The 22,998-nt window shown below is 43.1% G+C and overlaps 4 protein-coding genes across 4 annotated transcripts; all 4 read right to left on the bottom strand.

Annotated features, from left to right (window-relative positions):
- Positions 1–861: 861 nt before the first annotated feature.
- On the bottom strand, positions 862–1,528 carry LOC123121738 (probable calcium-binding protein CML15). Its single transcript, XM_044541764.1, has one exon. It carries the CDS (start codon positions 1,437–1,439, stop codon positions 1,149–1,151), a length of 291 nt encoding a protein of 96 aa, XP_044397699.1. The 5' UTR covers positions 1,440–1,528; the 3' UTR covers positions 862–1,148.
- A 5,584-nt stretch (positions 1,529–7,112) lies between these two features.
- LOC123124903 (polcalcin Phl p 7) lies at positions 7,113–7,865 on the bottom strand. Its single transcript, XM_044545453.1, has one exon. The coding sequence runs from the start codon at positions 7,827–7,829 to the stop codon at positions 7,518–7,520; it is 312 nt and encodes a 103-aa protein (XP_044401388.1). The 5' UTR covers positions 7,830–7,865; the 3' UTR covers positions 7,113–7,517.
- A 2,202-nt stretch (positions 7,866–10,067) lies between these two features.
- On the bottom strand, positions 10,068–11,023 carry LOC123121737 (calmodulin-like protein 30). The gene has a single exon (XM_044541763.1). It carries the CDS (start codon positions 10,748–10,750, stop codon positions 10,199–10,201), a length of 552 nt encoding a protein of 183 aa, XP_044397698.1. The 5' UTR covers positions 10,751–11,023; the 3' UTR covers positions 10,068–10,198.
- Positions 11,024–11,058: 35 nt separating this feature from the next.
- Positions 11,059–15,701, bottom strand: LOC123121736 (protein disulfide-isomerase SCO2). The gene is made up of 3 exons (XM_044541762.1): positions 15,107–15,701; positions 14,883–15,009; positions 11,059–11,389 (listed from the first exon to the last, which is right to left on the bottom strand). The coding sequence occupies exons 1-3, from the start codon at positions 15,548–15,550 to the stop codon at positions 11,316–11,318; spliced, it is 645 nt and encodes a 214-aa protein (XP_044397697.1). The 5' UTR covers positions 15,551–15,701; the 3' UTR covers positions 11,059–11,315.
- Between the last annotated feature and the right edge of the window lie 7,297 nt (positions 15,702–22,998).

Raw genomic sequence — 22,998 nt, 5'->3', positions numbered from 1 at the left:
GGGTCGGGTTAAGTATGTGTGTGTTAGTAGATGTTGTGACTCAAATGATCCATTCTGCTCACTATGTCATTGTGTATTGTTTGGTGGTTGAGCTACAAAGCATCCATAGGCCTATAGTAAAAACTGAAATTCCATATTCACGGAAATAGAAAGTTCCGTTTCCACGCCTGTTCCATCTGAAAAGATTGTTCCATTTTTGTTTTCATTTCGCATAAAAAAGTCCATTTTCGTTTCCGTTCGCAAAATTCCATTTCCATTTTTATATTTTGTCTTCGTTTCCATTTATTCTCCGGAAAAGCATAAACTTTTCACTCCATTTTCAGCCCGTAGTATATACGTGTGTGTCAGTGTTGTACGTGTTGCTGTTACTGCGACCGTGGGCGGGATGGCTGTAAGAGCGCGGCGATTTTGCCGGGGATGGAGGGGAGAAGCGAGGCCATGGTCGGGGATGGCATGAACGACGAGTGATCGAAGAAAGCCTTCGATGGATTCTCGTCGGAGTTCGGCGGGGTTGCACGGGCGTGGTCACCGCGGCCGCCAGAAGCTCGGATCAATCACCGGGGAGCGTCGGAGAGGAGGAGCGAGGTAGGAGGGATACTTATAATTATTATAATTAGAGAAGTGGATGCGGCTGCTCAAATTTGGGCGAGAGAGGCAACTTTTGAGGCTTGACTCAACCGTTTGAGGGATCACTTAGCTAGTGCTTAACTGCTTAATATGGAATCTTTCGAGGAGTAAAAGACTTTTTATTGTTCGATTAGAGTTGCCCTCAGGTTGATTGATGAAAACGTAAGACCATCGACGCATTACAGGCCAAATCACCAGAACAAACGCTAAAAATAAATAAACGGGCGCCAGATCGACAAGAACACACTTTCATTTTCTTCCAGACAGGGAAAATTAACAACGACGGCAAACCGTGCAGGAAAGGCGAGCCTGCCGGCCGCCTGTGCCACACGCTGCAGATACATCATGATAGATCACCGACGCAGACGTCGGTGCACAGATTAGCCAATAAGTAGACAAGAAAGCAAAGGTACAGGGCAGCAGCAAACGATAGATCAGCGCTTATTCTAGCAGGGAGCATGCATGCATGGATGGGTAGATATGGAGCTAGCTTCGCTTAATGGACCTAGCCAGACCCCTCTCTAGTAGGCGACGATCCTGAGCCCGAGGCTCTTCTGCGCGTACTCGATGAGGCCGTCCACCTCGCCGTCGTCGACGTAGCCGTCGCCGTCGGCGTCGGCGTACTCGATGCCGCGCTTGCTCTTGTACCCCGAGAAGCGCGTCCGGATGGTGCGCATCGCGCACCGCAGCTCGTCGCGGCTGATGCGGCCGTCACGGTCCACGTCGAACCGCCGGAGCCACTCCTTGAACTCGTCCACCGTCATGTCCCCGTCCAGCGACCTTGTCGCCGCCGTCACGTTCCTGATCGCCATACCAAACTGATCGGTCTCCGGCCTCCTTGCTCCGACGAGAGGTACCTTGGCCGTCTATGTATGAAAATGTATGCGCCTCTCTGAATGTGCAGCTGCCTGTTCGGCCGCATAGCTCTTATATAAGCGTGGCCTGCACCATACACCGCCGGTGACGTACTCGTGCTGGTTACGTTTTTCACGGTTCGGCCCTACCTGCAGCATAGCTTATTCATCACGCGGTGTAGATTCTCCACTTATCTTGATTCTTTTGGGGACTCTACATATCTCTTGATTGATACTCGTTGTCGATGCACATATATTTGGCTCTGTTTTGATTGGGCCATCTACACATGCTCGTTGAAAGGAGCAAGAATCTGCACCAAGTGGCTCGAGGGAGAAAGGAAATGTATGGAGCAAAAGCTGGAGATGCATTTCGGTGATCGATATGGAATTAAGAATCGTGTAAAGCTCTACAGGCTAAGCAGTGCCACCCAATGTGGGATTATTCGAGGGGCGACTTCCGCATCGAATTTCTACAATGAAAGGTTGGACATGATATGATATTTAGAGACGGAACAGGATGCGACGATTAGGCATGAAATTATTGTACACGCGTCTAGAATTCTCCAATCTTGTAGTGGTGTGCATCATTTTCCTCATGTCGTAGATGGAAATGGCAAGTTAAAATCCGTTGTGGTTTTCCTTGTTGCGACCAAGTCGAAAATAAAACCATGTGTGGTTTTCCAGCATTGTGGAAATAATTGTGTGTACATGTGCGTGTAACTCAATTAGCACTAAACATTGTAATACCACACACAAAATAATATTACATCTCCTCAAAAAAGTAAATTGCCCCAAGTCAAAATTTCCATAAGTTTAATATTGTTTATAGAAATTTGTCCCGTCATAAGACCGCCAAGTATGCATAAAATTTAATGTGCAGGTAAATTAAGAAGAGATAGTAGTTTGATGACCTTGGGAAGAACCGATGCTAAGCCCTCGTGCCTAGGTGAAAACACCGTTCTGAGTCTAAAACTAATTAAATGAAAGAAGCTTAGCAACAAAAAATAAAACAACTATCCGTTGGAAATTTGAGTTGCTAAACCATTTATTGTATTTAGAACCTCATCTAAGCATTTTTGCATTGAAAAAGGTCTAAGTACACTCAGAAAATCTATTTCATGATGGATCTAACAAAACCAAATTGATGCAGTATGTTGGTTTCCTATCCTTCTCCACTCGGTTCTTATCTTTTTCTTTTTGTGATGACATTATACTTGCTTTCGCTTGTAGAAAGGTAATCCTATATAGTGTATCTAAGAGAGAGTTATCCCCACTAACTTATTTATCTCAACATGCAAGTATGTCACATCGTCGTACAATTATGAATGAAATAAGTCTCATATTTTCCATTCAACAATTATTCTACTTATATTCAATAAATATTTTTACAACTATACACAATCAAATATAATAAATCATATGTATTTTTAGTTATGCTTCTCGTGTTATCAACTTAAATTTGCATCAACCAATTTCACGGGAATGTGCAAGGTATCCTCTAGTTATGTAAGAATGTTGGGACCATTACTACTAGATGATTATGGTGCCCCAGGAGTTGATATAATCTGGGTTTTCCTGCTAGTGCATCGACCCTTCACCCAATTAGCCATTGGCTACTAAAATTAACTACTCACCATTTCCATTCCTAAGATGGGGCTATTCATGTCCTAATAATTGGGCAATAAAGCAACTAATTAAGCCAGTAGCATGCAACTATCTCTTCATTTCCTTCAAGGCTCATAGCCCAAAGTATCAACATATTCGATTCCATGTGGCATATGGAGAGATTTGATCGATGGGTTCACAAAAGCAATTGGTCTTTTCTTTTACGGAAAAGAATGATTGACCTACGACCACCCAATTTAAGCGACCACACCTCGCAAACTAGACTAGTCACAATGGAAAATTTCATATACTAGTATGATGCATATGATACTAGTGTATGATATTATCCCCACAGTGCATAGTATCATAGTTTGGTATCTACTAACCTCATTTATTCACATGCATGACACATAATAGTACATCATTTAATATAATACAGTATCATATCATCATGATACTCAATCCTCTTTTTCCTTATTTAATTGTGTCACCTTTGTGAAAATGCCAAGATGGTATGCATGATACTATATATGATACTCTCATTGTGACAAACCTTATGTAAATGCATGCTCTATGAGTTGTAACCGTGACGCTCTGGTAGAAAGAGGAATTAGGTTAATATAATTCAATATTTTTATTCAACTTCTACAAAGTAGCCATCAAAACCTCTTCAGGTAAAATAAACACCAAACCTAATACATTGAAAAAAAACAGGCTTTATTTTTGGTTAACCGAATTCACTGATGCAACAACAATGCATCATCCATTGCACAAACTTGGCGGAAATCGGAATAAGAGCTCCAGGAGTCCAACAAGCCAAGAAATAAGAGCTCCATGAAAGGAAGGGGCATTAACTAAAGACCAAAGAAATGAAAGATCTTTGTATCTCACCGTAGATGTCGACATGTTATCTAGCTCCTCTCTACCTCACACAATTCCTATTCAATGCTTAAGGCACCAGTTATAGTCCTATTGGTATATAGCGCACATGTCCCTTCGCTACATGGGCTGGCTCATATTAGTCTCTCCTTTACTGGGTTGGGAACCTTCAAGAAGGTCCCTCCGGTTATATCGGCCCAGGTTTTCTTTGGGTTTTTTTTTCTTGTTTCTGATCCGTTTTTGGTTTTCCTCTCTTTTTCTGTTTTTTGGATTCTGAAGCTACTAGATCGCTCTGCTTCGATTTTTTTTTACATTTTCCTAGGTTTTTTCTACCCGTATTTGTTCGTTTTTTCATTTATTTTCCTTATTTATTGATTTTTTATTTTCAAAATTTTGAACTTTTATAATTCATGAAATTTTCTCAAAATCATGATTTTTTTTATAAATTCATTAGCTTTTCTCAAATCTATGAACTTAAAAAAAAATTGTGAACCTTTTCAAATCCATGAACTTTTTTAAAATCGTGAACCTTTTTTAAAATTCATGATTTTTAATCCATGATTTATTTTCAAAAGGCAATGGTCAACGGTCGACCAGTCAAACATCAAACCGAGCTGGCAACGACCCAGAGAACTGAGAAGCTCGAGTTGCTAAGCTACGACCCAACTGATGTACTGTGCGACCTCCAGCTCAGATTCGAGCACTTAAGGCGCCAATAAGGAAGTCTCACCCTTACCATTGGCCGCCTCATCTTTCTCTTGCTAGGAGGTATCGGGGTGGTGATATGTATCGCTCACATGGAGCGGTGGAACAGGTGGCCCAGATAGAAAGGCCATCACATAGTGAGAGACATGAGCGCCGTCCCCACGACCACAAGCGAGTGAGGTCATGCCCCCCCAACCCCAGTTTTTACTTTTATGAATTTCAGTCTATTTATTTTAATACAAAAACTTGTAAATTGGCAAAAGGTTGTAAATTTAGAAGCTATTCCTGAATTTCAAAAATAATATATTTTGAGAAGTGTTCATAAATTTGAAAAAATGTTCTTGAATTCAAAAAAAAAATATTTTTTTAAAAGTGTTCATGAATTCAAAAAAAAATGGTTGCAAATTTAGAAAATGTTCAAGAATTTTAGAAAGTTGACAGATTTGGAAGAAATGTTCATGAATAAAAAAATACACAAAATGAAATATGTTCGTGCATATTGAAGATGTTCAAGAATTAGGAAAATATCTTCATAAACTTGAAAGTATGTTGTGAATTTGAAAAAGCTCATAATTTTATAGTAAAATGTCGATGAATACAAATCACAAAAACGAGAAATGTTCGATTTAAAAAATATCATGAATTTGAGATTATTCAAGAATTCAAGGAAATGTTTACATATTTTAAGAATTTCACAAGGTTCATGTAAATATTGTGAATTTTCAAAATACTAATCAAATTGGAAAAAATTCGTTTATTTTGAAAATGTTCAAGAATTTTTTAAAAATGTCTTCGAATTTACTTATTTTAGATATTTTAAAAACGTCTGGGAATTTCAAAATTTTCCATGAATGTGAATTTTAGATATTCACAATTTTTAACATGTTTGCAAATTTGAAAATGTATGTGAATTTTGAAAATGTTCACGAATTTGACAGAATATTCATGAATGGAAAAAAAGTTCATCTATTTAAAAAACGTTCACAAATTTAAAAAGAATGAAAATAAAAGTAACTAAGAAATAAACCGTAAATGAAATGAAAAACAACAAGAGGAAAGCAAAAAAAAAAACGGATGAGAACCTTATGGACTTATCCTACAACAGACATCTCTTCCTTGCCGCCATAGGCAAGCAACTCGGTGGTTTTTTTTTGTTTGCTCGCTGTATTTTCTCGGTTTCTATCCTTCTGCTGTGTTGTTCACTGAAAAAACCAATTCCGCTTTTAAAATTCAAAAAACATTCACATGGACTAAGGAAAAGTTTATGATTTTAAAAACTTTTTCGAATTTTTAGAAATCTAGGGTTTTCAAAAAAAAGTCCAAGAATTTGAAAAAAGTTCATCAATTTTTAAAAAAGTTCATGAATTTGATTAAAAATTTCACTACCTAAAGTTCGTAGATTTTAAAAAATTCACAAATTTGGGAAAAATAAGTTTAATTAATTTAAAAATCCATCAATTTGAAAAAAATGTTAATGAGTTTGATAAAAAATAACGAATTTTAAAAAAGGTCACAAAATTGAAAAAAGTTCATTATTTTGAAAAACAGTTCACAAATTTGTAAAAGTTAATGAAATTGAAAAAAATTCATCAATTTGAAAGAAAGTTAATGAATTTTATCAAAAAATCACAAATTTGAACAAAGTTTTGAAATTTCAATAAATTCATGCATTTGGAAAAAAGTTCACAGATCCAAAAAACAATTCACGATTTGAACAAAGTTCTTGAAATTTCTATAAATTCATGCATTTGGAAAAAAGTTCACAGGTCCAAAAAACAATTCACAATTTGATTTTTTTTAATTCACTAAAATGCTCATGGATTTGAGAAAATGTTCACGAATTTTAAACGATTCATGATTTTATTTTTATTTTGCAAATTTAAGCAAAGGAAGAAAGAAAGACAAAAGAAAAAATAAGGGAAAAAATCCAGAGAAAACCGGCCAAATAAAACCGAAAAAAGAAATAAGACGCTGCATTTGTTTTATCCTTACATTTGACGCAAAAAAACCAAGTAACTAGCACAGCAGGTGAGCTCTCCCAGTTGGTTATTCCTGTTTTTTTTTTGAGAAAAAATGGTTATTCCTGTTTGGAACTAGACCAGAGGTTTGCGGTTCAAATCTCACAGTGTGAACGCATTTTTTGAAGTTTAAAAAAAAAGCAAATGGGCCGGGCATAGGACCCGGGGGGCAGGAGGGCGGTGCGCGCGAGGAAAACACTCAGTAAAGCTTGAGCCGGCCCGCTAGCGAGTGCGTGTAGGCGACCGATATTATTTGGGGATCACGTGGGCTAGTATAATACTCATGTACATGCATGCACTGCTCATTCTCAAACTCCATGATTTTTATTTGCCCGCAATTCAAGGTATTTGATCATGAAATTTTGCACGTATACATTTCATCCTTGTATACATATATTATTATTTTCAGAATTTATTGAAACTGAAAAGTTTGAATTTTGAATTTTTCAAAATCATGTCCTCCATGGAGCTGGACCTCCAAAACGCCCTACTCCTTTTTTCTGCTAGTTTGGACAAATATACTGTACATTGAGGGAAGAAAAACAAGAAGATCGTTAGATCAACATACATATTATTCCATTCCATAAAGCGAGCACTACAACACTGCCCCTTACTTGCGCTAAGCCAGGCATGCACCTTCTATTATTCAAGTGCACGGGCTGCAGCTAGAGAGAAAATGAAAAGAAAAACAAAAGACAGAGAACATAAGGTTCACTTTCCGCATCTGAGATGGCCTTATTCTAGCTACAACGGCCATCTCGTGCGCGCCATCACGTAGGTCGAGCACGTAGCTGCTCGACCCGACTGGAGCAGTCGATGTGCTCCGTTTCTAGCAGGCGACGATCCGGAGGCCGAGGTTGGTCCGCGCGAACTCGACGAGGCCGTCGATCTCGCTGTCGTCGATGTACCCGTCGCCGTCCGCGTCGGCGTAGCTGATGCCGCTCCTGCTCCTCCGCCGCGTGAACCGCACGCGCAGCGCCCGCATGGCGCGCCGCAGCTCGTCCCGGCTGATGCGCCCGTCCTGGTCCGCGTCGAACCGCCGGATCCACTCCTTGAACTCGTCCGCCGTCATGTCGTCGCCGGCGACGCACCGCTGCAGGCTCATCCTCGACGGCTTCAGGAAGCAGTGCAGAAGCGACATTCGCGCCAAACTACGAATGTGCTTTCACTTAATATGTGTCCGGCCGAGTGGGTGAGCCTGTCCGCACTGCCTTGGTGGCGCTTATATATCCGCGGCCTGGCTCCACGAATCCGTGGGAAGAAATAACAGACATCAGACATGGATATGACAAGATGGATATATGCGTACCTATCTATCTAATGCCTGCCACCCCCTCGAAATTCCGATTCGGATTAAAACACGGAGAGTTTACAGTTACGTAAACTGACACACCCAAATGAATGGCTCCGGTGATTTTGTTGTGCAAGTAAATAACGGACGCAGACAGATAACCATCTCGAGAATTTGTGGAACGAAGAATATATGTGGACGTATACGAAATCGGTTGGAATAATATTGCTAGACCATATAAATGAACGGTCGTTGAAGGAATCAAGAATCAGTGGCACGTGGAGTGGGCAGGAAATGGCTACAGATAGGCGACATGGATAGCCCGGAATCGTGCAAAGGCAAACAAATAAGACCGGCACGTAAGATGCCGATGCGGATCTGTGAGGTGCAGCTGAGTGTTGCGTTTCAGAAAAATCTGACCTGATAACCATGCAAAAGATGGAACTGGGTTCCTGGACCATGCGTCTAGGCTGTATCATTGCGTGTCGAAGATTCTTCTTATTTTTCGAGGAAAGGAACCCACCAATTTCATTCGAGAAAATGAAGCGTCTTACACACATCCGCGCCACAACGAACAATCAAAGTCCAGGCACATCCGCACAGGACCCCCAAAACTGAAAAACCCACTGCGGTTTTTGAAAAAACATGAAAACGTATATGTCGGAAACATAACTTCCAGGCTCTTCTCCGACTTACAACAGGTACAAAGATATGTACTACAAACAGAGCTATAGCCTATATGGCCACTCCATCAAAGAAAAATTCCATTATCAGCTCACTATTCATCAACCCCTACTGATCGAATCTAGCAATCTGGAATTATGTTTACAACAGGTGCAGAGACAAAGAAAAATTTCCTTATCAGCTCACTATTCATCAACTCCTACGGATTGATCTAGCAGCCCCCCCCCCCCCCCCCCCCCCCCCCCCCACACACACACACACCACCACCACCCGCACCCACACACCTCGTCCAAATACATATGTACCAAAACTAGGGCAATCTTTTTCAAGTTTGTCAACATGCATTAGTCTATTTTGCATTCGTTGCAACGAAAGTGAACCTTCTATCTCAGTCAGTGTAACTCTAAAACCAATGCACTCATTGAAATTCTCACATTTAGCATTGATACCTAAAGCTACACTAGCTACATTCCACGGATATTTAGCCAAGGGACAAGAAAAGAACAAATGCTCCATCACTTTGTGATCGCCACAAAGCTAGCAAATGTCAGAACAATGCCACCCCCATTTCAAGAAATTATCCCATGACAGGATTTATCTTTTATCACCAACCAAGAAAACACCTCTAATTTCAGTGCCAACTTGAAGGCCCACATTTGCTTGAAAGGGAAGTCGACTCTCCTAGTAATTAGGTACATATACAGAGACTCAAGTGAGAAAATCCAAAACTTGTCAAAAAATCCATGATCTAGCCTGCTAGCTTGATCATGCAGAGTTGACGACCGCGTGTCGTTACCTTGTTGAAGGTGTTGGTTCGAAGGTCTGCTTCAGGGGTGATAGCCCTTGCTCTGACTCAAGTGATTCCTTCTCAAAGGCGTTGTCTAGGAGTGTTGCGCCCTCTGACTATTGCTATATCGCCGGTCAATTTGATAAGAGGATTTTATGATACTGTTGAGAGGATTTTCCTATATGGATGGCCTAGTTTTTTAGTTTATTTTGTAAGCCGGCCTGTTCGATGCACTGGGGTTCATCCTCCTTGAAAAGAAAATGATTTCACCTTTCACGTGTCAACATACTTGCGAATATATTATTTACTTCGCAAAAAAAGAAAAAACATACTTGCGAGTATAGCTAGCTCCTGCAGGCTTTGCCACATTGTCAGTGTCTCAAGTCTTGGGAATCTTCTAGTAAATCCCAAAGCATCAATATCCTGCGAAATTAGTTTGCTTATAGTAATATTATGGTTCAGAGGAAGACTGTATAACCAAAGGTTTGTGTCCTATCCATGCATCCTCAAACCACAGTATTTTTAGGTGCAATAATTGGTCGAAACTTTGAACATATTTATGTTGCATTTCTTGGCCTTATTTCCAACAAATAGTCTGTCATATGTGCTGGTTAAGATTAGAAGCATAGGGGCGTTTATTTACTTTATTTATTCTTCCTGGGTTTACAAGTTTCAGTTTATGTCACACGCAATGGAGACGAGCTAAACCAGCGTTGGTACGATACGTAGGCTTGCTTGACCACAAATGTTACATCCTCTTCCTCGGGCGAGTCATCATGGCCATGAAGTCATCCATGTCCACGAACCCATCATGGTTCCTGTCGATCTCCTTCACCATCTTCCGGCAGTCCTCGAGGCTGCAGCTGTCCCCGAGCCTGCGCAGGACGTCCATCACCTCCTCGGCGGTGATCCTGCCGTCCCTGTCCCTGTCGAACACGAAGAAGGCCCGGCGTATGTCGCCCAGCTGGACGCCGTTCCTGTGCACCTCCATGAACTCCTCCAGGTCCATGTACCCGTCCTTGTTGCTGTCGGCGGCGCAGACCATCCGCCGCGCCTCGCCCGCGGCGTCCGCCTTCTCGAACCTCTGCAGGAGTGCCTGGAGGTCGCTCCTCGAGATCCGGCCAGGCTCGCCGGCGATCTTGTCGAACACCTTGGCCATCTCCTCCTCGTCAGGCTTGTACATCATCAAGTCGGACTGCTGCCGGTCCCTTGCGGACAGCAGCCGTCCGGCCGGCCGGGAGGGCTTGAACCGGAGCTTCGCTAGGTTGTATTTGAAGGTCAGGATGCTCAGGTGCGACATGTTGCAGATGGTTTGCTGCAGCTAGCAGCAGATGATGGAGAAGGCTATAACTGGTCTGCCCAGGCAGCTTCTGCGTGCCCTTGATGAAGGTTTATAGGCACTGTTGTGTGCTGAACAGAGCTAAGGTGGCCAGGATACAAATGCCTGATAGCTGCAGAAAGTTGCAGAAGTTGGGATTCCTCTAGAACTTGCACTGAAAGGAACCTCGAACCAAAAAAGAGGGCAAAGATGGACCAGATAAACATTGCAAACCAAGAATCTCATCCAAGCTGCTCGGGGCAATACATGCTGAAAGGTTACTTGAGAACTGGTCCAAAGCGATCTCTTGTATTTTATTCTTTCCTTCTTTGTGAATTTTGATCATACATCTGTAATTGAAGAATAGGAGCGTGTACAATAACTAGACAGAAAAGATAAGTTTATACAATGCTTAAAGAATGGCATCCTTTCCTGTACAGTGCCTGAAATAGAAACTGTGTGGTGAAAAGAATCATTTGTAGTGAACACAAAATATTCAGCACCAGTTAATAAAATAACCGTCCCCCAAACAGACAGCACCAACAAATTATGGTGGTCTCCCATTATCTAACTCATCCAGATTTTCAGCTCCCTCACGGTATGTGATTTTCCGAACATAGCCTACAAAACAAACAAGATGCCATCCAATAGGCACAAAAAGAAGTCAGCTCCTAGATCGCTTTCAGAAGGAATGTACTGAATGCTATAGCGGAAAAAACAAAGGAGCATGGTATGAACAAGATGTCAAGAATTTATCCCCACAAGCTCTACTGGAAGGTCTGATTAGCCCGAGCTATTTACAGTTCCATGACAAACAAAGCCTACACAATCTGGCAGCATCAGCCAACAATCATGACAACTACCCATCCACTGGCAAAAACGGAATAATGTAAGACACCTCCAGGTCATGTGCAGATCTCATCAGGAGTTTAACCTTCCATGTATCAGGTCAGAATAGTTGCAGTACTAATTGTGGTCGTTATTAGTTAGTATCACATCTTTACAGTTAAGTGCAACATTTGATGCATTTCAGGGTTCCACTGGAAAAAAGAAAAACATTTTGGTTCAGACCCCCCTTGTACTTTTACCATTTTTGCACCTTTTCCAACATCTTCAATAGTCCGTAGGATATAGCATAACCTCCTACTACCCATGGTTAGGCTCAAGGAATCTGGATTCTGTAAACCAATTCAAGCGAGCCAGAACAGGTGGGGATGCACTATGAATGAAGGGACGTGGATCCTTTCAGATTGAAGTCGACGTCGGCAGTGATTGGCATGGACACAACCACGGCCTTGAGAACTGTCGAGTTCCACATGTGTGGGCTAACTGGCTTAGATTTGACGAGCTGGTGGAGGACTCAAATCCAAACACAGCTTTTCTTTCGTCTAATCAACTTCCTATCGAAGTTCCCACTACCCGAAAATCCCAAATTCACACTCCCTGTTCTCATATTTGCTACTTTTGCTTTTCTGCTCGTTTCTAGGTTCTTGGGCGCTTGCTATTGAAATTAGGAGTACAATAATCGGCAGAAGATGTATGGGTAGCCATACTACCTAATATCACAATTTTAACTTTGGAGAAGAATAAATATGTGCAGTAGGTGGGGCATCTATTGGAGGGTTTGTATAATAAAGTGTGCCATTCTTGATATTTCTTTATCTTATATGCAATTTTATTATTACTCAAAATACATGTCTTATCTATGTAAAATATAAAATTATAAATAACCAGTGGCATCCAAGGCAATTCATTGCTTTTAAGAAATCCCAGATCAATCCTATTAAATAAAATAAAAAACTAGAAATTCCTTCAATAATAAGGAGAGAAAAATATCTTCACTCCTTATTTTGCTGGCGCAAGATTATAATGTGCAAATTGATCAAGGGAAAAAGAGAACAGCTAGAGCACTTGTTTTCATGGGGACCAACTTATAAGTTTATAACACTGGGGATGGACAAAATCTAGATATTACAGGTGTTACATTTGCATAAGAGATAAAATTATATCTAGTAAAGATAAATCAAATACAGAGGGTATTACAGTTACAATAAAAACAATTATATTTTTCAGCAGCATGAGAGGTGTAAAAAATTGCATGAGAAATTCTTCTTTTTACTCTTTAACATACTCCCTCTGTAAACAAATATCTCTACTCTTATAAAAAACCGAGTTGGTGATGATGGTGTGTCTGCCATCTTGTAATATAGACCGTCCGATCTATATCTGACGGATAGAAAGCAAACTATGACAATTTTACCAAAAAAACCCGGACCTCTCTCTACATTTACAGATAAGGTCTTGCCTCGTTCATCCTTATCTCCCACAACCTCATTGCTGAGCAATTAAAAAAGGAAGCCTCTGGAACAATCTGGCATGGTGGCCGCCTGCCGGCGCCGTCCATCCCCATGCCTCCGCCCAGTCCGACCACCAGTCACCACCACGCCCCACTCTTCCTCACCTTATCTCTCATCTTTCTCGAGATATCATTTTTCGATGAAATTCTCGAGATACCATTTTTCCGATATTCTCGAGATATCATTAGTTTTTACACATGGGATTACCCCTGCGTGGGTCAATCACAACAGGTGTTTTGTAAAAAAATGCATCTTGGTGTTCCGTGCAATGCACGGGCATCTTGCTAGTAAGCATTGTTTTTAAGGTATCCTGCCTTGGACGCTTAGGCGATAAGGCGCCCTGGCAGCGCCTTACAAATATGCTCTCCTTAGGCGCTAGAGCGGGTGGTGCTCGCCTTAGGTCACCCTACCGCCTTATAAACAAAGAATATAAGACGTTTTAGAGACTTGTGTCAAGTCTCCAAAACGTCTTATATTTGTTTACAGAGGGAGTACAAGAGATGGGGAGAGTCTGTAGAAAGACAAAGCTCGTAGGATGGGAACTGGTGACATGCTATTGTTTTCAGTGGCACAGCTGGGGGTGAAGGAGGTGTGCGGTGGAGGTGGGGAAGGGTATGGAAATAAGAGGGGTATGTATACAAAGAAGGTGCATGAGGTATGCAGGAACCCAGATTTGCTTGTATTTATTAATTTCTTTATAAGATAATATTGCCATGTCATGCAAATCAAAGAGAACCCCATGACCAGGATGCACCTTCGTAGATTGGAAAGACAAATAACATCTGCCAGCTATCTGTCATAAACCATAATATCCACAGAATTAAGTGTCAGATGTTTTGCTTTGTTGTTATAACTTATAATCTCTAGCAGATTTCTCTATTTTCTTAGTTTTCGTAAAACACATTTCCATGATTGTTCTTTTGTTGGAACATTGCTATATCATTGGTATATCCGTATATGTGAAATGCCCACATCATATGGTTACATTTACATAAGATAGAAACCCAGTTATTCCTGAATAGATACGACAGACTAATGCATATAGCATTCTAGGCTAACAGAAGTCCCAGTTGTCCCACAATTGACTAGTTATTCCTCTACATGTCAAGAGCTACATAATTGTGGCACAGTATGTAGTTTATGCAGTACCAATCTCACCCAAAATGTGCTGTGTTAACTATAGTCTGCCGATTAAAAAATTTAAATAAGCTGTCATCAGTATTGTTGCGGCCACTGCTAGGATTGCAACTAAGATGCTTAATTCGGGTTCAGCTTACATCAGGAGTATAGTGTTTATTATGCACCAATTATTGAAGCACCACAAAATTTATCGACTTCGCTGCAATTACCCAAGGTCTACTGATCCAGTTCTAAATGTGAGTTTTCTAATCGCTGTAGCACCAATGGTTATATGCACGATCATCGTGAACTTGGTGCCATTGCCATATCAGAAATATTTATAGTATTGCTTCTGCAACTTAAAAACAGAGATGGAGGATCTTATTTTCATAACTACAGCGGGCTTCGACCAGTAACAGCTTTGCTGTCGGTGAAGGTTGTATGGCAAATTATGTTTCCAAAGTAAGAATTCATCACAGCAACATCACAGATGGTTGCAAATAACAAGCCTTAACTCAAGTTAAAGCATTAACTTCTGTCAAGATAGCAAGCCTTGCTATCTCCCCTTCCTTTCGCCTGTGCTATTCCTAACAATAAGAACAAGGCTGAGTAATGAATTGAAGACCAAGAAATCTCACCAATGCCAGCGCACGGCACACACGTGCAGATGGTCTCCTTCCCCTTCTTCCTGAAGTAGGTCACCAGTCCCGACCCCTGGCAGCTCCGGCACTTGCCCGTCCACTCGTACGAAACCATCTTGCATTCCTACGATCCAAAGCCACACAAACAAAAAATGTAAGAATTCGCACCATATCCAACCCCAAATAACTCGAAAACACAGACGCCGCAACCGGGCACCCACATCGATCTTCACGTCGCAGCTGAGGCGGCGGTCGAGCTCCTCCCGCGACATCGGCTCGGTCCCCGGGATGGTCAACGGCATCGGGAGCGGCTCCACGTCGTCGACCAGGTAGCTCTCCTTGTCCCTGGACCAGCGGTCCCACCACCTCCTCTTACGCTCCCCCTTCTTCTCCTCGGCGCCGTCCTTGGCCTTGACGCGCACGCCCGGGTCGCGCGCCGCGACGCGCCCGCCGGAGGTGGAAGGGTCGGAGTCGGCCGGGCGGCGCGGGCGGAACCATTCCTGCGGCGAGGCGGCGCCGGTGGTGTTGGCGGCCGCCGGGCGGGGCGAGTGGGGGCGCCGGTGGCGGCGGGGGAGGGGGACGGCGGGGTTGCTGGGGCGCAGGGAGAGGAGCGGGGTGGGGTTCGGGGGATTCATGCGCGCCGGGACGGGGTTCGGGGGATTCATGCTCGCGGGGACGGGGTCTGCGTCTGGGGACACGCGGTCATCGCCGGCGAAGAGGCTGGAGTGGGGGACGGCGAGGGCGAGGAGGAGGGTGATAGGTGGGGACGGCGAGACGGGGGAGATATCCTGGCAGGGAGGGGGTGGGTCGGGTCGGCCGACCGATCGGCCAACGGGCTGGCTCGCGGACGACCTCGGAACGCTCCCGGGCTTTGCACGGCCTGCAATCGAACCGTTTCGGAATTTGGGTTCAGGTTTTTCCCGGCAGATCACACTACGCGGTCGCGCTCCACCCAGCCAAACGTACCGGCAACCGTGGCCAGGTTCTAACCCGACGCGTGTAACGGTCGCGGTACTTGCGCTCGAGAAAATTTACAATCAGGTCCTTCCATTTTGAAACCAGGACTCCAAAAGAGACAACAAGAATACAATTGGATCCTGAAGCGATCAGCGACCTCGCTAGAGCGATCATAGGGCAAGGAGAAGAGGGACATACATGTGAAGGTTGAAGAAGAGGGCATCAGGACCAAGCTAGCGAAACCAGCAGAGAGGTTGTTGATCCACCCTAAGCATTCATTGCAGCTCGACGGGGAGGAGGGGGTAGCTCCAACAACAGAGGTTAAAGCAGTGTAAGAAAATCTTGCCGAAGAAGCACTGAACTCGTCTTGTTTCCCTAGGGCTTATTGGAATCCGTAAGGGTAAGAGTTAGACCAGCCACATTCCCTCCTTCCACTACCCTCGTTACGGGAGGACAACTCTAGGTACCCCTAGATATGGCGACCGCTTGAGCTTACTAATGAAACCATAACTAGATCCACCTCTAGGAGTAGCAGTCCACCACGGACGGTGACCTGAAGAAGCAGATGGCCACCACATGGTGCAGCTCATGAGCACTGGTGCCAAGCTCCTTAGCGACATAATGCAATAGCATCTGAAGCCAACCCTAACCTCTGATCATGAACATAATCATGCTTTGTCAGCGGTTCCATTTGTTCTTGAGGACATGGGAGAAGTCTTGTTATAAGTAATCATGTAAAGTTGGTTTTCGTTCAATATTTTGATGATGTGTTATGCTCTTCCTCTAGTGATGTCGTGTGAATGTTGACTACATGACACTTCAACATGTTTAGGCATAGGGGGAGGCATTATGGGATTAGTTTGTAGATGATGGGTTGCGGGAGTGGCGGAAACCTAAACCCTAGTTTATGCGATGTTTCGTAAGGGGCTAATTTGGATCCTTTTGTTTAATGCTCTGGTTAGATCTATCTTAATTCTTCTCTTGTAGTTGCGGATGCTTGCGAGAGGGGGTAATCATAAGTTGAAGGAAATATGCCCTAGAGGCAATAATAAAGTTGTTATTTATATTTTCTTATATCATGATAAATGTTTATTATTCATGCTAGAATTGTATTAACCGGAAACTTAGTACATATGTGAATACATAGACAAAACAGAGTGTCCCTAGTATGCCTCTACTTGACTAGCTCGTTAATCAAAGATGGTTAAGTTTTCTGACCATAGATATGTGTTGTCATTTGATGAACGAGATCACATCATTAGAGAATGATGTGATGGACAAGACCCATCCGTTAGCTTAGCATAATGATCGTTTAGTTTTATTGCTATTGTTTTCTTCATGACTTATACATGTTTCTCTGACTATGAGATTATGCAACTCCTGAATACCGGAGGAACACCTTATGTGCTATCAAACGTCACAACGTAACTGGGTGATTATAAAGATGCTCTGCAGGTGTCTCCGAAGGTGTTTGTTGGATTGGCATAGATCAAGATTAGGATTTGTCACTTCGTGTATCGGAGAGGTATCTCTGGGCCCTCTCGGTAATGCACATCACTATAAGCCTTGCAAGCAATGTGACTAATGAGTTAGTTACGGGCTGATGCATTACGGAACGAGTAAAGAGACTTGCCGGTAACGAGATTGAACTAGGTATGAGGATACCGACGATCGAATCTCGGGCAAGTAAAATACCGATGACAAAGGGAATGACGTATGTTGTTATGCGGTTTGACCGATAAAGATCTTTGTAGAATATGTGGGAGCCAATATGAGCATCCAGGTTCCGATGTTGGTTATTGACTGGAGATGTGTCTCGGTCATGTCTACATAGTTCTCGAACCCATAGGGTCCGCACGCTTAATGTTCGATGACGATTTGTATTATGAATTGTGTGTTTTGGTGACCGGAGTTTGTTCAGAGTCCCGGATGAGATCATGGACATGATGAGGAGTCTCGAAATGGTTGAGATGTTAAGATTCATATATTGGAAGGTTGTATTCGGACATCAGAATGGTTCCGAGTGATTCGGGTATTTTACCGGAGTACAGAGGGGTTATCGGAACCCCCCGGGGAAGTGTTGGGCCTACATGGGCCTAAGGGAGAGAGAGGGAAGCCCGCGGGGGATGGCCGCGCGCCCCCCTCCTAGGTAGTCCGAATAGACAAGGAGGAGGGGGCGGCGCCCCCTTCCCTTTCCCTCTCCCTCTCCTTCCTTTTCCCTCCGGTGGAGAAAGAAAAAGGGGGGCGCCGAATCCTACTTGGACTAGGAGTCCAAGTAGGACTCCCCCCATGGTGCGCCCCTCCTGGCCGCCAGCCTCTCTCCTCCCCCCTTTATATACGTGGGTAGGGGGCACCCCAAAGACACCCCAAGAATTCTCTTAGCCGTGTGCGGTGCCCCCCTCCATAGTTTACTCCTCCTGTCATAGCGTCGTAGTGCTTAGGCGAAGCCCTGCGCGGATCACATCACCATCACCGTCACCACACCGTCGTGCTGACGAAACTCTCCCTCGACCCTCTACTGGATTAAGAGCTCGAGGGACGTCATCGAGGTGAACGTGTGCTGAACACGGAGATGCCGTATGTTCGGTACTTGGATCGGTTGGATCGTGGAGACATTCGACTACATCAACCTCGTTAATATAACGCTTCCGCTTTTGGTCTACGAGGGTACGTGGACACACTCTCCCCGTCTCGTCATTATGCATCTCCTAGATAGATGTTGCGTGATCATAGGAAAATTTTCGAAATTGCATGCTACGTTCCCCAACAGTGGCATCCGAGCCAGGTCTATGCCTAGATGATATGCACGAGTAGAACACAAAGAGTTGTGGGCGATAATAGTCATACTTCTTACCACCAACGTCTTACTTTGATTCGGCGGTATTGTTGGATGAAGCGGCCCGGACCGACATTACATGACCGCATTCATGAGACTGGTTCTACCGACGTGCTTCGCACACAGGTGGCTGGCGGGTTTCTGTTTCTCCAACTTTAGTTGAATCAAGTTTGACTACGGTCGGTCCTTGTTGAAGGTTAAAACATCACACTTGATGAAAAATCATTGTGGTTTTGATGCCTAGGTAAGAACGGTTCTTGCTAGAAGCCCGTAGCAGCCACGTAAAACTTGCAACAACAAAGTAGAGGACGTACTTGTTTTTGCAGGTCATGTTGTGATGTGATATGGTCAAGACGTGATGAGATATAAATTTTTGTATGAGATGATCATGTTTTGTAAAAGTTATCGGCAACTGTCAGGAGCCTTATGGTTGTCGCTTTATTGTATGAAATGCAATCGCCATGTGATTGCTTTACTTTATCACTAAGCGGTAGCGATAGTCGTAGAAGCAATAGTTGGCGAGACGACAACGACGCTACGATGGAGATCAAGGTGTCAAGCCAGTGACGATGGAGATTATGACGGTGCTTTGGAGATGGAGATCAAAGGCACAAGATGATGATGGCCATATCATGTCACATATTTTAATTGCATGTGATGTTTATCTTTTATGCATTTTATTTTGCTTAGTACGGCGGTAGCATTATAAGATGATCCCTCACTAAATTTCAAGGTATAAGTGTTCTCCCTGAGTATGCATCGTTGCTACAGTTCGTCGTGCCGAGACACCACGTGATGATCGGGTGTGATAAGCTCTACGTTCACATACAATGGGTGCAAGCCAGTTTTGCACGTGCAGAATACTCGGGTTAAACTTGACGAGCCTAGCATATGCAGATATGGCCTCGGAACACTGAGACCGAAAGGTCGAACGTGAATCATATAGTAGATGTGATCAACATAGAAATGTTCACCATTGAAAACTACTCCATCTCACGTGATGATCGGACATGGTTTAGTTGATATGGATCACGTGATCATTTAGATGACTAGAGGGATGTCTATCTAAGTGGGAGTTCTTAAGTAATATGATTAATTGAACTTTAATTTATCATGAACTTAGTACCTGATAGTTTTTGCATATCTATGTTGTTGTAGATCAATGGCCCGTGCTACCGTTCCCTTGAATTTTAATGTGTTCATAGAGAAAGCTAAGTTGAAAGATGATGGTAGCAACTACACGGACTGGGTCCATAACTTGAGGATTATCCTCATTGCTGCACAGAAGAATTACATCCTGGAAGCACCGCTAGGTGCAAGACCCACTGCAGGAGCAACTCCGGACGTTATGAACGTCTGGCAGAGCAAAGCTGATGACTACTCGATAGTTCAGTGTGCCATGTTTTACGGCTTAGAATCGGGACTTCAAAGACGTTTTGAACGTCATGGAGCATATGAGATGTTCCAGGAGTTGAAGTTAATATTTCAAGCAAGAGTAAAATGCATCATAGGTCCTATAACTATCCAAGGTGTGTCACTTTAGTCCTATAACTATCAAAGTGCAGATTTGGGTCCCAAAACTATTTTGAGTCGTTCACTGCAGGTCCTATGGTCGCCCCAGCAGCGTTGACCGTCCGACGTGTCACCTGGACCGGTGCCACATCGACCAGAGGGGCCCACCAGGCTAAACAATGAAGCGTTTATTTGCAGGAAAGCCCTTGAAATCTCAGCTCGTCTCATTCTCAGACCCTCCATCTCTCTTCTACGAACGAATCTCTCTGAGGCGGCGATATGGTGGCGACCGGCGGCGTTCGCGATTGATGTCCAGCGATTGGAGGCGCATGACGGGAGTCGGGGCTGCTAATCCGACCGCGGCGCTAGTCCGATGGCTCCATCACGGCGGCTTCCCAACACCCCTCCTCCGGAGTATGGTAAGAACCCTAACCCCAGTCCCTGCTGCACCCCCTTTTGGCTTAGAGATTTCAATAGAGTAGCAAGATTTGGCACGATTTGGGCATTACAGCTTAGATATTGTGTCGATTCAGTCTGAATGTACATATGGCTTCTCTTCCCGTACTGAAATCTTCTGTCTGTACTGAAATCTATTTCAAAAGAGTTGGGCATCTTCCTGTACGTATGGAGATTTGGGCATCTTCTTGTGTGTATGGTGATTTGGGCAATATTTTTCCTGCAGTATATAATCTCTGCTATAACTGAAGCCTTGTTATGTACAGTGGTATCTTTTTTGCATTATAAGCTCATCATGTACACCTATAGTACCATTTGAAATTGTACTGCTGATGTATATATGTACTCTGTTTTTTTCATGTAATAGGACCCAAGGAGGAGCTGTTCTCAGTAGAGATTAATCATGGTGGGGTTTTTCTCGGCTTTGGAGCAAACAAGAAATACATGGATTGCAAAACAGATTTCTTTGATCATTGTGAGGTTGAAACCTGGTCGCCGCTGTGGATTAAAGATTTTGTGCAGCAGCTTGGCTATGATCCAAGTAAAGTGCAGTGTTTCTGGTTACTTCCTGGAATGAATTTGGATAATGGACTGAGAATTATTGATAGAGATGCAGACTGTCTTAGTATGACTGCTGTTGTGCCAAAGTTCAAGCATTTCAAGTTGTACATGGATCATGGTGATATTTATAGCGAGCTGAATATGGATGACATATGCATAATTGGCTCACCTACAATGCCTGATATCATGAGTCCTGTGAAGCCACAAGAAAGAGGTACAAAGAGTTATATTAGGAGTAGTCCTAGGATCAAGAGCAAGGCACAAAAAGGGAGAACTAAAGAACAAGTGCAGAAAAACAATGACAGTGATAGTGATGATAGTGATAGTGATTGTAGTTATGAAGATTGGGCTGACTCAGACAATGACTTTAAGAATGGCGATGATAATCTGTTTGAGGAGTGGGTTGATGACTTCAATAAGGATCTCAGAGCAAAGAAAAATAAAGCAGTACAGTACGAGAGGGATAGTGACTATGACACTGATGAGCTAGAACTGCCAGCTTCAGAGAATGAGGGAAATGAATCAGAACATGAGGTTGTTATGGAAAAAGGGAAGAAAAAGAAAAAGAAGAAGGTGAAGCTCAGGTCTTTCAAGCCAGAGGACATGAAAGCACCAATATTCAAATTGGGTATGAAGTTCCCTACTGCAGCTGATCTTAGAAGGGCAATTCGAGAGTACGCTATTCAGAATAGAGTTGCAATCAAGTATGCAAAGAATGATAAACAAAGAATTAGGGCACACTGCTCGGATGACTGTCCATGGTATTTATTCGCAGCACCTGACAGCAGAACCACAAGTTTTGTGGTGAAAACTTATGTGGGGGATCACACCTGCAGTAAAGAATGGGAGGTCAATGGATTCACATCAAGATATCTAGCAGGCAAGTATTTGGAGAACTTCAGGGCAGACGAAAAGATGACATTGATGAATTTTGCAAGGTTGGTGCAGAAGGACTACAACATGATCCCTACAAGGAGCAAGCTAGCAAGAGCAAGAAGGATAGCAATAAAGCAGATTCATGGAGATGAGGAGAAACAATACTCGATGATGTGGGACTATGCATAAGAGATCAGAATGTCAAACCCTGGAAGTAGCATGTTTATCAAACTCAAAGATGGCAGATTCCACCAATGTTACATGTCATTAGATGCTTGTAAAAGAGGCTTTTTGGCTGGATGCAGGCCTGTTATTTGTGTTGATGGGTGCCATCTTAAAATAAAATATGGTGGACAATTGTTGACTGCTGTAGGGATTGATCCAAACAACTGTATTTTTCCCATTGCTATGGCTGTAGTTGAAGTGGAGGACACACCAACATGGAAGTGGTTTCTACAGACTTTGAAAGATGATCTGCACATAGTGAACACAGCACCTTGGACAGTGATGAGTGATAGGAAAAAAGGACTAATAAATGCCATTACTGCTTTGTTCCCTCATGGATAACACAGGTTTTGTGTGAGGCACCTTTACCAAAATTTTGCAAAGAAGTGGAAGGGCGAGAACCTGAAGAACAAGTTATGGCCAATTGCAAGGTCGTACAATAAAATTGACTGGAGAAAAAACATGGATGACATGAAGGAATTAAATCTGGAAGCTTATGAGTACTTAGAAGCAATTGAACCAAGTTCCTGGTGCAGGGCCTTTTTCCAAGAATTACCAAAGTGTGACCTGCTACTAAACAATAATTGTGAGGTCTTTAATAAGTAAGTTTCCTATCGCTTTTTCCATTCTAATATATTTTGGTATATATTTTTCCATTGTAGTTATACATAATGCACTATCTCGCTGCTA

Source organism: Triticum aestivum, chromosome 5D (genome assembly GCF_018294505.1).
Source record: "Triticum aestivum cultivar Chinese Spring chromosome 5D, IWGSC CS RefSeq v2.1, whole genome shotgun sequence".
Lineage (NCBI taxonomy): Eukaryota > Viridiplantae > Streptophyta > Magnoliopsida > Poales > Poaceae > Triticum > Triticum aestivum.
Note: the sequence above shows the minus strand (reverse complement) of the source record. Positions and strands in the feature narration are given on the sequence as shown.

Coding starts and splice junctions, on each gene's coding strand:
- LOC123121738 (XM_044541764.1), bottom strand. CDS start 1,439: ATGGCGATCAGGAACGTGACGGCGGCGACAAGGTCGCTGGACGGGGAC.
- LOC123121737 (XM_044541763.1), bottom strand. CDS start 10,750: ATGTCGCACCTGAGCATCCTGACCTTCAAATACAACCTAGCGAAGCTC.
- LOC123124903 (XM_044545453.1), bottom strand. CDS start 7,829: ATGTCGCTTCTGCACTGCTTCCTGAAGCCGTCGAGGATGAGCCTGCAG.
- LOC123121736 (XM_044541762.1), bottom strand. CDS start 15,550: ATGAATCCCCCGAACCCCGTCCCGGCGCGCATGAATCCCCCGAACCCC. Junction 15,010..15,106: donor GCTGCGACGTGAAGATCGAT/GTGGGTGCCCGG, acceptor TTTGGATCGTAG/GAATGCAAGATGGTTTCGTA. Junction 11,390..14,882: donor TGTGCCGTGCGCTGGCATTG/GTGAGATTTCTT, acceptor TTTGTTTTGTAG/GCTATGTTCGGAAAATCACA.